The sequence below is a fragment of the Odontesthes bonariensis genome, chromosome 14 (assembly GCF_027942865.1).
Source record: "Odontesthes bonariensis isolate fOdoBon6 chromosome 14, fOdoBon6.hap1, whole genome shotgun sequence".
In the NCBI taxonomy this organism is placed as follows: Eukaryota; Metazoa; Chordata; class Actinopteri; order Atheriniformes; family Atherinopsidae; genus Odontesthes; species Odontesthes bonariensis.
The window spans coordinates 27,533,730-27,548,814 of record NC_134519.1 but is presented as its reverse complement, the minus strand read 5'-3'; the positions used below and the strand labels follow the sequence as shown (position 1 = coordinate 27,548,814).

The 15,085-nt window shown below is 45.3% G+C and overlaps 3 protein-coding genes across 3 annotated transcripts; 2 read left to right on the top strand and 1 right to left on the bottom strand.

The window, feature by feature from the left end:
* Nucleotides 1-419: 419 nt before the first annotated feature.
* Nucleotides 420-5,445, bottom strand: prmt5 (protein arginine methyltransferase 5). Its single transcript, XM_075483818.1, has 16 exons — nucleotides 5,271-5,445; nucleotides 4,851-4,969; nucleotides 4,088-4,173; nucleotides 3,839-3,973; nucleotides 3,611-3,723; nucleotides 3,461-3,510; nucleotides 3,210-3,373; nucleotides 2,955-3,116; nucleotides 2,779-2,856; nucleotides 2,477-2,535; nucleotides 2,218-2,340; nucleotides 1,906-2,081; nucleotides 1,507-1,710; nucleotides 1,316-1,426; nucleotides 1,169-1,233; nucleotides 420-1,091 (listed from the first exon to the last, which is right to left on the bottom strand). The coding sequence occupies exons 1-16, from the start codon at nucleotides 5,366-5,368 to the stop codon at nucleotides 939-941; spliced, it is 1,896 nt and encodes a 631-aa protein (XP_075339933.1). The 5' UTR covers nucleotides 5,369-5,445; the 3' UTR covers nucleotides 420-938.
* Nucleotides 5,446-6,102: 657 nt separating this feature from the next.
* psmb11a (proteasome 20S subunit beta 11a) lies at nucleotides 6,103-7,372 on the top strand. The gene is made up of 2 exons (XM_075483819.1): nucleotides 6,103-6,697; nucleotides 6,782-7,372. The coding sequence occupies exons 1-2, from the start codon at nucleotides 6,187-6,189 to the stop codon at nucleotides 7,141-7,143; spliced, it is 873 nt and encodes a 290-aa protein (XP_075339934.1). The 5' UTR covers nucleotides 6,103-6,186; the 3' UTR covers nucleotides 7,144-7,372.
* Nucleotides 7,373-7,448: 76 nt separating this feature from the next.
* Nucleotides 7,449-14,584, top strand: psmb5 (proteasome 20S subunit beta 5). Its single transcript, XM_075483820.1, has 3 exons — nucleotides 7,449-7,715; nucleotides 9,037-9,343; nucleotides 13,927-14,584. The coding sequence occupies exons 1-3, from the start codon at nucleotides 7,491-7,493 to the stop codon at nucleotides 14,208-14,210; spliced, it is 816 nt and encodes a 271-aa protein (XP_075339935.1). The 5' UTR covers nucleotides 7,449-7,490; the 3' UTR covers nucleotides 14,211-14,584.
* Nucleotides 14,585-15,085: the final 501 nt, after the last annotated feature.

The window sequence follows — 15,085 nt, the reverse complement described above, 5'->3', positions numbered from 1 at the left end:
TGCTTTCAGAGCAGTAGATCCGAGGAAACTGCTTTATTTGAAGGATAAAGGTCTCATTTCTTCTTCTCCACAGAAAGAAATCTCATTTTTGGTTCTCCCATCCACTGGGAGATGACTAGTGTTTTTGTTCAGTGGGATTTGCATTCTCTGGAGACCTGAAATCTAAGTTTGGAAGTTGCCTCTAACCATCACCACATCCCAGTGAGCATCTCCTTTACAGAGGGTTTACCGCTCAGACTGATCCGTCTTATGTACGAGAACAAAGGAACCAATCTCTTTGAAGCAGCAGAGGTGAAGCTGAGGAATCAAACCTCAGCCATAGACGCCGCTCCCCTCGTCATTTCAAGATTAAAGACATTTTTAACTTTTACATTCCGCTCTAAAAACCAGCAGAGCAAGAAGGGACCAAACAAACTGCAGAGCATTACAGCATTTTTATTTAAATGGTTCAAACATACAGAAAACATAAAGGTATAAACACAGTTGTCAAACATGTGACCTGAAAAAAAGGGGGGGGGGGGGGGGGGTTTATCTGCCCCTCTTGTGTCACTACTCAACTACTTCATGTATCATGTGGAATGTGTGTTTGATAAGGCATAGGTTAAGTTGGACTGCATGTGTATGTCTGCAATAACAGTTCAAAAACAGTAAGGGAAGCAGGTTTAGCACGGTGAACCGGTGGGTCAGGTCTTAGGTGTGAACTGAATGAGCCGATCTCACGGCGGCGACAGATTGTGTGTACGGGTGACGCTCCGCGTCTGCTTAAGCAGACCGCTTGGTTTATTTATCCTATCCGCTTTCTCAGTGCAGACTCAATGCGCTCGCATCACAAGTCCAAGTAATAGAAAGAGTGTTGACCGGCATCACTTCAACCAGCACCGAGTGTTGTGGAGACACTCGACTGAACATCCGTCGCCGGGTGCTTCGATGCCGAATCTTCACAGGCCGATGGTGTAGGAGCGGCCGGCGGGGTTGTGGATGGCGGAACAGGATGGCTCGGTCACAGCCCATTCGTACCAAACCTTCTTCCCGTTGTTGCAGCGCCAGAATCGCACCGTGACGTCATCGTCCCGTGATATGGTGATCGGTTGCTGTTAAAGAAGAAACCGGACGGTAAATCTGTGAATCCACTTTTGACACTTAGGGCTTTTACTGAATGCTGACTTACTTTGAGAGGGAAGAGAATGGGGAACCAGGAGAACATTCCAGGTGAATGCGTATCTGGTTTTATGCCTGCAACAAACACACATAATGCATTAAATATTTAAACTCAAGCATTTGCACAATACGACTTCCTCATCATCAGCCGACTTACTGAGAGTAACATCTTTGTACAGTGTGGTCTCAAAGTAACCAGCAAAGCCGTGCAGCACCGAGTTCGATCCCACGGAGAATCGGAGGCACTGATAGCGGTTATTGTTCATGTCTGAGACAAAAAGGACAGCTGGTCAACCCACTGAAAGTACACAATGTTTGTTGTTGTGAACTGTAAGCGTTTCTCTTAACCTGTTGTGGGGTGTTTGAAGGTGAAGCACGGTTTGGGGGCAGCCAGTTGGTGGAAGTTGTGAAGGCGCACGACGTACGGCGTCTCAAAGTGGCATTCCGGGTCCTTGTCACGCTCCCGGCACCCTCGTACTTCGTTGTAAAGCTTGGAGGAGGACAGAGGAGCCAGGAAAGACGTGTAGGAACAAGGGATGCTGACTCCATCGTCTGAAATGAAGAAAATAAAGAAAGTGATACGAGCTGCAAGGAAGCGTGGAAGGTAATGGAGGAGAACAAATGTTTTCTTTTTTCCTTCTTTTCTTTCTATTGCTTGGTGTAGCTAACAGAAAGATGCAGCTTGTTCATCAGAGAATCTGCAGCTGAAGTGCCCACACATTGAATCAGCCTTTAAAAACCGAGTACCTTTGAGAAAGTGCTGCGCTCCGTCCAAGCACTCCGGGGAGAGCTCATTGTCGCCAAAAGATCCGAGCAGCTCGCTGACAATGATGTCGGCCTTCTCTGGCGCGGTCCACTCGCGCATGTCACATGACACCACAGTCACCTGGTCGCCCCACTCTTCAAAGCGCCAGTTTTCCAGTCTGAACGACGCACAGAAAAAGCACACGCTTCAGGCTTCACTTCGTTACTCTCCACAGTGCGGTCTGAAGGTTCAGGCCACATCTTTACTCTACAGGCAGCACGCTTATGGAAGTGAAAAAGCATTAATGTCCTCACGTGACTACAGCATTGGGATTCTTCTCCACAGCGTACACCTTCAGCTTCCGGTCTGCCTGTCTGGCAGCATTCAGGGACGCATTGACCAGAGGACCCCGACCTGCTCCCAACACCATCAACACCCTGCACAAAGAGACGGCATCAGCTTCAACAATACCGCCATTTTACCGCTGAAGCTGGAGCACTGATCCAATTAAAACGCTGCACCCTGTTCCGATATCAGAGATAATATCTTGGATAATAATGAGCAAATACTTACTGAACGTTGGTGTCTTTCTGCTCCTCTGGTACTCGGTCGAGCAGACATTTATATACAGCCTGTACAAGGGACCAAACAGACCAAGCTGTTACAGATCATTCAGGAGTTCATACAAACAGAAAATGCCTTCTGACAGGCTACAGAGAGCACCGATCAGTGCAGTCTCCCTCAAACCACAGACTGGATTCTAAACTGACAAGAGAAAGAGACCGATGATGGTGACAAGACCATTTCTATCGTCTGTATCCTGTTCACGAATGGCTGCAGAGAGCACAAATTCCACCTGTGTCTAACGAGCTTACCTGTTGGTATTGAGAATATTTAATGGGATCCTTCTCAAACACTTCATATGTCTGTGACTCCAAGTTGTCCATGAGGGGCTAAAACGGAGGGAAAAAATATCAATAAACTATTCATCACTGCGGTAAAAAAACAAACAAAACAAACGGAATATAAAAACAAGTGAGCGCTTCCTTACCTGCAGCGGTGACTGAAGGTAGTCTTCATAGCCTTTAGCAAAGAGCTCATAAGAGTTGGGCGCAGATCTGTTCTGGTTGAGGTATTCCAGGTACTGCACGTAGGATCTGAAGTCCTTATCCGTGTGCCGACTGGTGCCTGTGAAGATAAACTGCGCCTCCAACTGAGAAGAGAGTTTTTGGTTAGAGAAAAGTTTGAAACGGGCTGGTTCCGAACAGCTGTCGAATCAAACAAACGGCGAATTATCATGCAGTACCTTGAAGAGGCGCAAGATTATCCTCTGATGGGCTTTTGACAAAACAGGGAAGCCCCTCTTATTGGTTAGGAAGATGCTTGTGGGAAGTATGGCTGCTTTAATCGGCTCGCCGAGCCATTTATCTATCACAGCCTCCGATGGCATATCTGCTCCGATTTCAATAGCTTCAGGAAAACAAAAGAGAACATTTCCAGTAAAAAGCAGAAAAACATTTATTTTTAGTGCACTGATTTTGCAGCATCTTATCTCACCTAGACAGATCCTCTTGTTGTAATCACAAAGGGTTCTTAATGAGTGCCACCTAAAAAGACGAGTTTAGTGAGCAAAAGAAATCAGCGACAAGACTGTCGGCATGCAGACAGCCCCTGGCGGCTCTACTTGTGAACAAGCATGACACTAACCAGGCCCAGGTCTTCTCGTCAGTGCTCGTTTCATCAGCACATATGGTCGGTTCATTCTCAATCAGGTCTTCCCGCATGTCTTCCGACGCCATGAGCGGGACGCGTATCCAGAACTAATGATCGCAGAGAAACGGCAGCGGTTAAAACCATGACTTCGGCTGCGTGACCCCGCCATGTAAAATCCATTTACAAGAGCACCGTCCGCTTCCCAGACGCTGCGCCACTTACGTTTGAGGTGTGGTGCCCAGTGTGGATGTGGTTCAGCAGCAGTCGGGCTAGATTGGCACTATGAGGGCCCCTCAGAGGGATCATGAAGACAGGCAGACCAAGGTAGGCTGAAAAGTTTAGCTCTTGTTCCAGAGCCTGAATGGAACCCAGTAAAAATCCAATGGTAAGGGATGACATTATGACACATGAGGAGGAATTAACCCAACATGCATTAAAAAAACAAAACACTGTCTATAGTGAAGAACTCACAGCCTCCGAGTTCCTGCGTTCCGTCTCTATTTCTGAATCGGCGTCGATCCATGGTGAGAGCTTCCCAACAATGAGAGTATTCCAATCTAGACGAAGCACAATTAAAAGGAAAGTTACAGACATTTTCTCTAGAGTCACAAAGGCCTTTACGGATGACATCCACACAAAGGGGTTTCTGTTAAAGGTCTGCTTTAAAATGCTCAGCTATTAAAATGTCTGCTGATGAACGTTGTCCAGTTTTTCTTAAGTAGCAAGCCACGACATCACACGCAAGCCTTTCACGAGGTTAGAACTGAAGAGGGCTTTATGGGCTTAAGGGATTGCCTTATTTACAGAGTAAATTATATTAACTGACATTTGAATGAGGTCATAAACCTGTTGCCTTAAAATGATGGGATTTCTTTTGGTCGTCCATAACTCAACAAGTCTTCCAAATATCCTGATATCAAACGCTGCACATTTCAAAAGATGTCAAAAGATAATGGACTGTACAAACGACACAAAACAGTGTAAATGCAGCTAAACTCCGCTAAAAAACAAACAAAAAACATCTGATATGTTTTGTTTTTATTTTTGTCATACCTTAATACACCGAAAAACTGTAACTTATATGGCTGTGGCCATTATAATCACATTTCAGATCGGTGTCTGTGTTATTTGAATAGGCCCATTTCCAGAGGCTCACTTTTGTGTCTTCTGGAGAAGAACATAAATGAATGACTGCAGACACCTGACATAATTAAGGGTGGGTAGAAACACTAACCTCTTCCACATAGCAGCAGGTCTGACCGGGTCTGGGCACCTAGCCGTGTTTTAGCGGGCTCCAACTCAAATTCTCTTCCGAACCTCGGGTGGAACAGGGGCATGCACAGGAAATCAAACCTGTGCACCCAGAGGGAAAAACGTATAAAATCACATCCATGTGTTAAGAATACAAAACTGAAGCGAAACACAAATCTGTCTTCGTAATTATCATCCAAACAGTTCACGAAATACTGCCCGCATTATCCTTACAAACACTTCAAACTAGTGTCAAGCATCTTTGTGATTGCGCACGTGCTGATAACTCGCCGGCTAGCTTAGCAAGCATCACACACCGACATGCTAACAAACCAGCACGTAACTCTATTTGATCTAATTTCACCTAGAAAACACAACATGCAGGGTCAAGCGCTTTCCTCACCCAAGTTTGGCGACAGCAGCTAGCGTGTCAGCAATCTCCGGTACACAATTCAAGTCTCTCCCGCAGGACACCCTGCCCCCCGTACTGGCAGACGCCATGACTCCAGCCGACTGAACGCATTGACTGGCACTTAACTTGGCCGGGCTTTCGAAGAAACCGGCGCCATCTTGGATCTACAAGGACGTGCACGCCGATTGCGTAGCAAAGCGTACGGAGCCAAAAAGGCTTCATGAGTTCCGCTCAGTCATACATCTCGTAAAATACCGCGACAATGACGGTTGGAGGGTTTTTCAGTGTAGGCATTTGTACAGTGGATGTTTTTTTCTTTTCACAAGGTTTGATCTTTTCATGGAAAATGTAGCTGTAAGATTAATATATATATATTTGCCGTACAGTGAGAAAGTACTAAGTGAAACTGGCTTGAGAGATGTAACCTTCTTACAACCAGCAGGATGACTCTCAGCAGAGAATGTAAGGTTTGCAGAAAGTGGCTTCACTGCATATCAGATTCACAGCATGTAGGTTTCAATATCTCTTATACAAACCCAAATGCTTTTGGATATGTTTGTGCATGTGCAAATTTGTGCAAGCTGTCATATTTTCCAGAGCTATAAAGGGTAGACGCCCAGAGCACAAATCAGATGAGAAATTATGAGCTGCAAGAAAAGGCTGTTGTAATTAAGTTTGTGGATGTGCGTGATTGACTTTAATATGTATGGACTCTGTTTGCTGTACGTTTGAGGATTACTTTTTAACTGTCATTTAACGGAAAACTTGCGCAGATTTTGGGATCAAGGAATCTATCTGTAACTTTTTGAACCCCATTATGGCTTTGGAGGATATTTGTAACTTCAAAGACCCATCTGTGCATGACTGTTTCCCATTTTCAGGTCTGGAGGATCCTGCATCTGTTCATATGGCTGGCTATAACTATCTTAAATGTAGAAAACAGAAAACGTTGGAAAAAAGCTGCGGGGTTCCACTAAACTTTTTCATACCGCCTGCACCTCAGAACGCCCCTTTCATCAACAGATCCACGTCTTCGGCCAGAACGCAAAACCACTCGGTGACAGTACGCAGACCTTTCCCTTTGTCCCATGGAACAACAACCCTGGGTTTCATCTTCCAAGGTGGGGTAATTGCAGCGGCAGACACACGTGCCAGTGCCGGGGGGCTTGTTGCCTGTCCTGCTGTTCACAAGATCACCCCTATCCACTCCCATTTAGTGGTCACCTCCTCAGGTAGCGGCGCAGACTGCATGCTGTGGGAGCGCATTCTGATCAGAGAGATCAGACTTTACCAACTGCGGCATAGGCGTCGCCTCTCGATATGTGGCGCTGCCAAGCTTCTCTCAATCATGCTGCATCCCTTTAAAGGCACTGACGTGTGTGTGGCTCTGACCCTGTGTGGCTGGGATAAGGAAGAGGGTGCCAAGAATTTGGAAGACACTTCACACTTGACTGATGATAGCGCCTCAGCTCTTGTTAGTAACCAAGATGTTCCTTCAAAAGAATATTTGGCATCCCCTAACGGCGGCCCAAAACTTATTTATGTGTGCAGCGATGGAGCCCGACTGCAGGGAGATGTTATCTCCGTGGGCTCAGGTTCTCCTTATGCTTACGGAGTCCTGGATGGGGGCCTGAGGTGGAACTTGTGTAAGGAGGAAGCCATCTCCCTGGCAAGAGAAGCAGTGTTCAGAGCCACTCACAGGGATGCCTATTCGGGAAACAATGTGGACCTTTTCCACATCACAGCCCAGGGATGGAGGCAAAGACAGAGGGAGGACCTGAAAGAGGAATATTACAGAGACATGAAGAGGAGGGGCGAGGATGCAAGAGGAAAAAAAAAGAGTGTCAAAACTGAAAACTGCTAAATGGAGCACAAGCATTTATGTGTGTGTGACGGAAGAGGTTGGGGGAAAATAGAGGCAAATTAACTAATAGAGACATAATATTCGGTCTGACCATAATTAAAGTCCATTAAGTTTTGCCAGTTAATCAGCTATTTACATAACCAGGATAAACTACATAAAACGACCTTTATGCACTGAATTAGTTTTTTGTGTTACTATTCAGTCACTTTGTTTTGGTCAATATTTACGCTCGTCTGATTTTTGTCCTCCACACCCACAGGGGGCGCTGTTTAATAAAGGGTCCATGAAGCATAAGTGTGCCTTTTATTACACAGCGGAACTTGCTTGTTCATCGGACACTTTGAAAGATGGCCCTTGCTAATCTATTGAGCAGCGAATGTTCAGATTATTCGTTTGATTATCGCCAGCCCTTGGCTTTTGGTAATGGATCCGGACAGAATGGTCTGGAATCCGAGGCTACGCCGGGGGAAAGCCTCAGTTTTTCTGTTAAAAACCTGCTCGTTGCCGAAGACGAGGACGGCGTTGAGAGGAAAATAGAGTTTCTGCATGGAACAACCACCTTAGCGTTTAAAGTAAGTTAACGTTTCGCCTCTTTTAGGCGGCTGTTGTCGAAAAGACTCGTTAAAGCCGTTAAAAATAGACCATCGACAAAGCATGTATTATTTCCAAATATTACTCGACAGTTAACATACAACAACGTCTCGAGTGTTAGCATGCTAGCGGGGCTACAAACTGCTTTCTCATGGCAGCAACTCAGACCTTTAGAAGACATCGTCTGTTGCATTTCACCCATCCGATTTAGATTCCTTATAAAATAGTGATACACAATAATAGTTAAGCATTTTGACGCATTCTTACCACATCTACAGTAGAAAGAAGATCAAACCCTACACCTTTACAATACAGTTGATTCAACAAGTATTACATCTTCACGCGGTTAAACCATTATGTTTGGTGTCATTGTCATTCCTTTAAACTCTGAATTCCGTTTCGTGGCTCTGTAAATGTCATTGTTGGAAGACAAAATTCATGTTTTATGAAGAGTTGATGTTTACGTAACAGTATCGGAAATGCCTAGGCATGAAAAATGTGTAACATTCCACTTTAAGGAGACAAAGCGGAGCCACATGCAGTATAATCTGTTTACTGAGTCCTCGTGTAAAATTGTTGTGGAAAAACAAACCACCAAAGACTGTGATCACAGGAAGTAGCCCACTCTTGTTTCTGACTGGGAATTATGTTAGGAAAGCTCACACAAGATTATGCAAATATTGCCACACTCCTACACGACTCTATACGACAGAATTGATGAAGATTCAATAGATGTTGAATCTTTTGACAAGAGGTAGGGACATTTCTGCATTGTGTATGGAAATGTATGTTAGTTAAACTGCTCAGTCTCTGGCGGGGTTGTGATGGGACTTCCATTTATAATACAATTTTGGTATTGGTTGTTTTGTTATGTTAATGATTTTCACTGGAAAGGAGGAGTGAATAGTCACTTCTCCTCAGCAAGAGGAGGAGCTCCAATTTTTGAAGAAAAACAGTTGGTTAGATTAAACCAAAAAAAAAGTGCAGTTGTCTCTTTTTTTATTATAATAAATGATAAGTCTGTGGACAACATTCTCCTCGCACAGTGTTTGCTTAAACGAGCTACACGCATACTCGCAGAACACATACTCCACGGTTGCTTTCCTGATTCATGCGCAGTGGGACTGTTTGCAGTCTGTGCAGTCGGATGAAAGGTTGTTTTGCAAGTCATATTTCCCCCTGTAGGTTTGTATGGTAAGCATTGAATTTTGGGGGGAGACTTAGAAACGCCGAAGACCATCAGGGACTTCTGTGTAAATTTCCTCAATAACGTCTTCCTCTCCCGAATGTTGCCTCTCTCAGTTCCAGCATGGAGTTATTGTTGCAGTGGACTCTCGGGCCACGGCGGGCGCCTACATCGCTTCGCAGACGGTGAAGAAGGTGATCGAGATCAACCCATACCTGCTGGGTACCATGGCCGGAGGAGCCGCTGACTGCAGCTTCTGGGAGCGCCTGCTGGCCCGCCAGTGCCGCATCTACGAGCTTCGCAACAAAGAACGCATCTCCGTGGCAGCCGCCTCCAAGCTGCTCGCCAACATGGTGTACCAGTATAAGGGCATGGGACTCAGCATGGGAACCATGGTGTGTGGCTGGGACAAGAGGGGCCCAGGTAACTGCAACAGCTGCATCTCACAAGCACATCTGGCTCCTGACAGTGATTCAAAAACATTAGTGCTATTTAAAACCAGTCATAACGAGCCATCTCAACCCAGTTACTCAAAAAAGTACTTTTTAATCATAGAATTTTAAAAAAATTTTTTCCAAAGCAGAAGTGTCATATTTCCTTAGAATTTCCATAGTTAGAATTACAAGATAAGATGGTGGAGCAGAACAATCGAACGAAGAAAAATGGGCATTATCTTGGTTATCTATAAATTTTTCTTTTTTTTCTTATTTCTTTTGCTCATGAGTTAAAAGTCTTCAGGTTTAGAACCATAGGTTGATAGGTTACTCAGCTCGTCTCGAAGTAGCACCTGGTACCAGGTACGGTTTTAGCAACTACTCGGCCGGGGTTCCAAGCAAGCCGAATGCAACTGCAGGACACTGATTAGCCAGGGTGTGACGTCACCGGGTGAGTCATGAAAACGACTCCTTCACAAGATCCCGCCATGTTTTTTATATATATATATATATATATATATATATATATATATGGCGACCGTGCAATTTTATTTTTTCTGTGATCGTCAACGAGGACGTTGAGTCTGTCACAAATGACGTCACAGGACTTTCGGGCCGCCTTGCTATGACGACCCCACCCACATTGAGGTGGTGAAAAACGACCTAAACCAAGTAGAGGCGAGTTGGTACTAGTGGAAAAGGGCCATTATTCTAAGTAAATTGATGCATATCATTGTTATTATTGAGGAGCCTCTTAAATTTATGTGTTTTATTATATTTAAATTCATAATATTTCCATGTGTTTTTGAAATTCCAAATCATTAAATGTCTTAAAATGCTCCATGATTTCGGTATGGAGTGACATTTTTTAAAAGCACTCCTCACAAATCCTTTGCCCACTCTCGGCGGGTGGTTTCCGCTCTCTAACAAGGGAAGACTGTCATGTTGACATTTTAATTCCCCAGTGACGCATCAGTTTTCATTGCCAATCATCTCTTCTTGACAGATAAGCACATTTTAAGCAAATTTTTAAACGGTATTCATTATTCACATTATTATATAGAAGACTTTGATTGAACAGGGCTGGTTAGCTGCTCGAATTGAACTGAGCTGTTTGATATAAATCTTGTATGGCCTTTCTCGTCAAAGGTAAATATTAATATTTTTTTTGTGCATGGGGATATTGAGTAAAAGAACTGTAGTTTATGTAGTTAACCACTAGATGGCACCACGTCATCTCTTTTGCCTTGCCATGTCTACATCGTTGGCCACTGCTTCTCGGTGACTCAGTGTGAGGCTGTACATCAAGGCAGGTGTGCTTAAAGAGGCCGCCACAGTGACACAGTAATAGGAAATCGATGAGGCTGGGACTGCAGGCCGGTGAAAGCTCGGCACGATGATAGACGTTGGGTCTTGGCCCTGGACAATTGGGTCACATGCATAATGGCCGTACGTCCTCTGAGATCGATGCCAACTTTGTCTGGGAAGCAGAGAGGTCTGTTTGAACAATGACGCCTGCCGGCGGGCTGGCATTATGCACACGACACGTGTTAAATCCCAGGCAATCAATTGGGAAAATAATGATCCCCACATAGGTCCGGTAGGTGTGGGAGATATTCCCTGGCTCTCAGCACGCTGATGATTGAATGAAGAGGTAAATGTCATGTAAATTAAATCAATCGCGATTAGTCAGAAAGCTCATTAGCTATCTACAATCATGTCAAGAGCACTTATTCCCCAGACAAAGTATCTTAAGCTGCGTGCATAATAGACGGAATAAAACACGATGCCAAGGAGCTCGAATGTGGACCTGTGCAGTGCCATCATATGTTATGACACTTGTAATCTGTGCACAGTGGGTGCTTAATAGCTGAGTAGCAGCTTTGATTTTCGACAGAGGAAACTGACTGCGATATATGGCACAGGCTGGAGCTCCTTCCAAGGACAAGATGGGTTTATAATTGGGTCGTATGCGTTTAAATAAGATGCAGCCTCATCACAAAAGGGAGAGCAGCGTCTGATACGAAGCCTTGTCAGAAGACCCATGTGGCAGCTGGTTTTACAGCCACTCCCCAGAGGGTGATGTAATACCCCCCCCCCCCCCACCTTTTTTTTTTTTTTTGTACAACTGCTATTTTTACTCTTGAGCCAGTTGTGAATTCTAGTAGGGAGGACGGATGACAGACACTGATCCATTTGATGCCAGCCACCCATGCTCCTCACCTACATCTGAATGCTGTTATTCCAGCCAGCTGCACAGGCTGCTGCTTAAAGAAGGCTCCTTAAGCACCTGTCGGGTGATTGATGAAGTGTAAGCATCTCCTGGCCTGCTCTGCTGCAGCGCCCCCCCCCCCCCCCCCCCCCATCCGGACAACATGCCCCCCGCTCCCACGCTTACATGCGGCTCATGAATTCGCCCCTTTCTTTTTGCTTCCTGAGCACACATCACTGCTGCGTCAGTGTTGGAGGCGCAGAGACCGTTCAGCGGTATCGCATTAAGTTCTACAAAGACCCCAGGTGTGTCTGGAAAGGAGTGGATGTGGGGGGGAAAAAATAAAAATGGGTGCTGCTCTGCTTCTATACTTGGACCTCCTTAAAGAGTCCTCAACCACCTCCGTCAACTGTGCCACTCAACACAAGAGGCTGCCTTTACAACTCTTTCTCCCAGCCTATTATTTTCTTAACAAGTCCCTCACAGTTCTCAAGAGGAACAGGCAGGTCTTGGAATGGCAAATTACCCCTGTGCATAGGCAGGCACGGGGTGATTATCATGGCAAGCAAACGACAAGCTCAGGAAGCTGCAATTTGCCAGCTGAAACCCATGGTAAGGGTTTATTTTTTTTATTTATTTATTTTTTTTTTCCCAGCAAGTGGCTTTCTGTTCCTAATAGACTGTCACTAGTTAAACTGACAATCCGCAGGCGAGGAAGTGCAATCTGAGGGCATTTTGAAGTGCTTTTTAATGTGGGAACTGAGCGACAGTGGTGGGTATTTGGCACATTTCTATGCACGTGTTCCCGCTTCTCTGCGCGAGAATCGTTTTCACAGGTTTACGGGTTTGAAAAACATGCCTTTTCACAGGCTGTCTTTTTACCGTCTGCAGGCTGGCTGTGGGCGAGATCGCAGGCTGGTGCTCGTCACCCGCTCCACGTCACGCCGGAGCCGGGCTTGGCGAGTGTGTCACGGCGCTGAACAAAATGTTGCGCATGTGTCCATGAAGTGTGGCGTGTGTGCGTGGAGCAAACTGTCGCTCACATGTCCAGCAGAGCATCGGGGGGGTCTGCATTGCTCATAAGATTACACGCCGGGTCAGTTTGACATGGAGTGATACTCCATGTGACAGTCAAATGTGCGAACGTGTAAAGGTGAAGGCAAAGTCTGCGTGGAAGAGTTTGGGTGTGTCGGAGGCTGTAAATGTGCTCTACTCGTCTGATGTCCACAGGAGGCTGTTTTTATTTATTTATTTGTTTTATAATTTTAATCCTCCCTGGTGAGATGTGAGATGCAGTTACCTGGATGGCTCGGATCGTGGGTCGATAGTTAATTTTTGGCCTGTTTGCAGGGATCAATAAGATCCAGAGACGGGGCCCCTGGGCAGACGGCGTTGCGGGGCCGGGCCTCGTCAGCAAGTTCCGAGGCCGGCTTCATTTTACTCCAAGAGGATGCAGCTGGTCATATCTGCCAGCCTTACTTTACTCGGAGAGGTTGCAGCTGCTTTCATTCTCTCTCTGGAGGACATGCTGCGTGCGTGTGATTACAGGATTGTGTGCGTTTGGTTTGTGAGGAAAGTGGTGCGCCATCTCGGGCTTTCATGCCAAAGCACGACACCTAAATCGGGAGACCAACCGCTTCCTCTACACCAGTGATACTCACTATTTTTTTTTTTTTTCACAAGAGCCACATTGGCAGAGCAAAATCGAGGGAAGAGCCACTTTTACCACAACATACTAAAAATAATAAAAGTCCCCTTTTGCAAATATGCATTTCTACATATAAAACATCCCACAAAAAAAGAAACGACACAGCCAATACGTTTTCAATTAAGACCACATTTCCCTTAATACTGGGATGACCGGAAGCTGGCGTGCATGTCCTTGACTTTCTTCATGTTGTATTTGTAGTTTGTTGTTGTAATCATAGTGAGACATTCAAGATGAGCATGGTTTTTGTGCTGGTTTTTGCCCTTTTTTAATTAAAAACCGATCCATTGTGCCTGCATCTCGCGCTGGCTAAAGGAGCTAGCGTGCTCTGCGGTCAAGTGTGACGGTGGTTTAAGCGGGCTGCGTTGCCAGGTTTAACAGTGCCCCCTTTAGGAAACACCATTAAGCCTTAATAAAAATACTTAATACTACAAAAACTCAAACTTTGTAAAAATACTTAATACTGTGCAGTATTTGCTGTATGTTATTTTGAAAAAATGTATTGTTATTGTTACCATATTGTTATAAGCTACTATGCGAGTGCGAGCCACCAATTAAAACTTGAGGAGCCGCGCAATAAGTATCTCTGCTCAACACCGTATTCTCCTGCCTCCCGACTCCTCCTGACCTATCTTTTGTCCTCCTTCTTTAGGTTTGTACTACGTTGACTCTGAGGGGAACCGGGTGTGCGGCGACCTGTTTGCGGTAGGCTCGGGCTCCATGTACGCCTACGGCGTGATAGACAGCGGCCTGCAGCACGAGCTGACCGTGGAGGAGGCCTGCGAGCTGGGCCGCCGCGCCATCTACCAGGCGACCTTCCGCGACGCTTACAGCGGAGGGCAGGTCAACCTGTACCACGTCCACAGCGAGGGCTGGACCAGGGTCTCTCAGGAGGACGTCCTCATGCTGCACCAGCAGTACAAGGGTCAGGCATAGTTGAAAGGTGGGGGGGTGGGTGAAGGTTTTTTTTTTTTTTTTTCTAGTATTCAGTGTTTAAGAAGTTGAAATGTCATTTTGGTTGATACACAATAAAAAGGACTCATCTGACCATCAACTTCCAGTTGCATCACTTCCGTTACTTTTTGCTCGCTTGAAGCTTTATGTTGTACATTTTTAACAATGTGAGCTCCACTCACCCTGCACAGAGTAGGATTTGAGGTTCCAGAGAGGTGTTCAATGACTCAAACTTGCTTAATACAGTGTGGGTGTAGTGTGGTGCTTGGCCTACATACATTTCATTTGGATCATACCCTTGCATATTAAATCCTCTTCCTCAATAAAACCTATAATTTTATTTTTTTTTCCTCCAAGAGTGCTGTTTGTGTGAGTGCTGATTCCACCTTTGGGTCGCGAGATGCGAGTTGAATCTCTGACGGTTCACTCTCTCTGCCAGTGTATAGTATTAGTGCCTCATCTTCCTTTTAATGTTTTACCACTGTTTGTATTTACATTTCCATCATCTGTTCCGCCAGCTGTTGGGGTTCGGAGATACATCCAAAGACTTTTTTTTTTTTTTTTTTTTTTTTGTCTCCTCTATATGTTCTGCATGTACTAGCAGGGACTAGCTCTGTCTAAATAGCACAATTTAATTGCACACCACCAGCCTTCGGTAATTGCGCCTCCTGAGTTGTAACCGTGTGTTTTTCTTCCCCTCATTGATAATGTTTCCTTCCTCCGCTCGCGTTACACAAACGCGTCTTTTAATTGGATGGGAAAATTTATTCTTTAATTCCTCCCTGACACACTTAGCTTCAGAGTGTGCAGTGTTGTGTGCCACCCTGCCATGGTGTTTTACAATGTAACGACCTGCG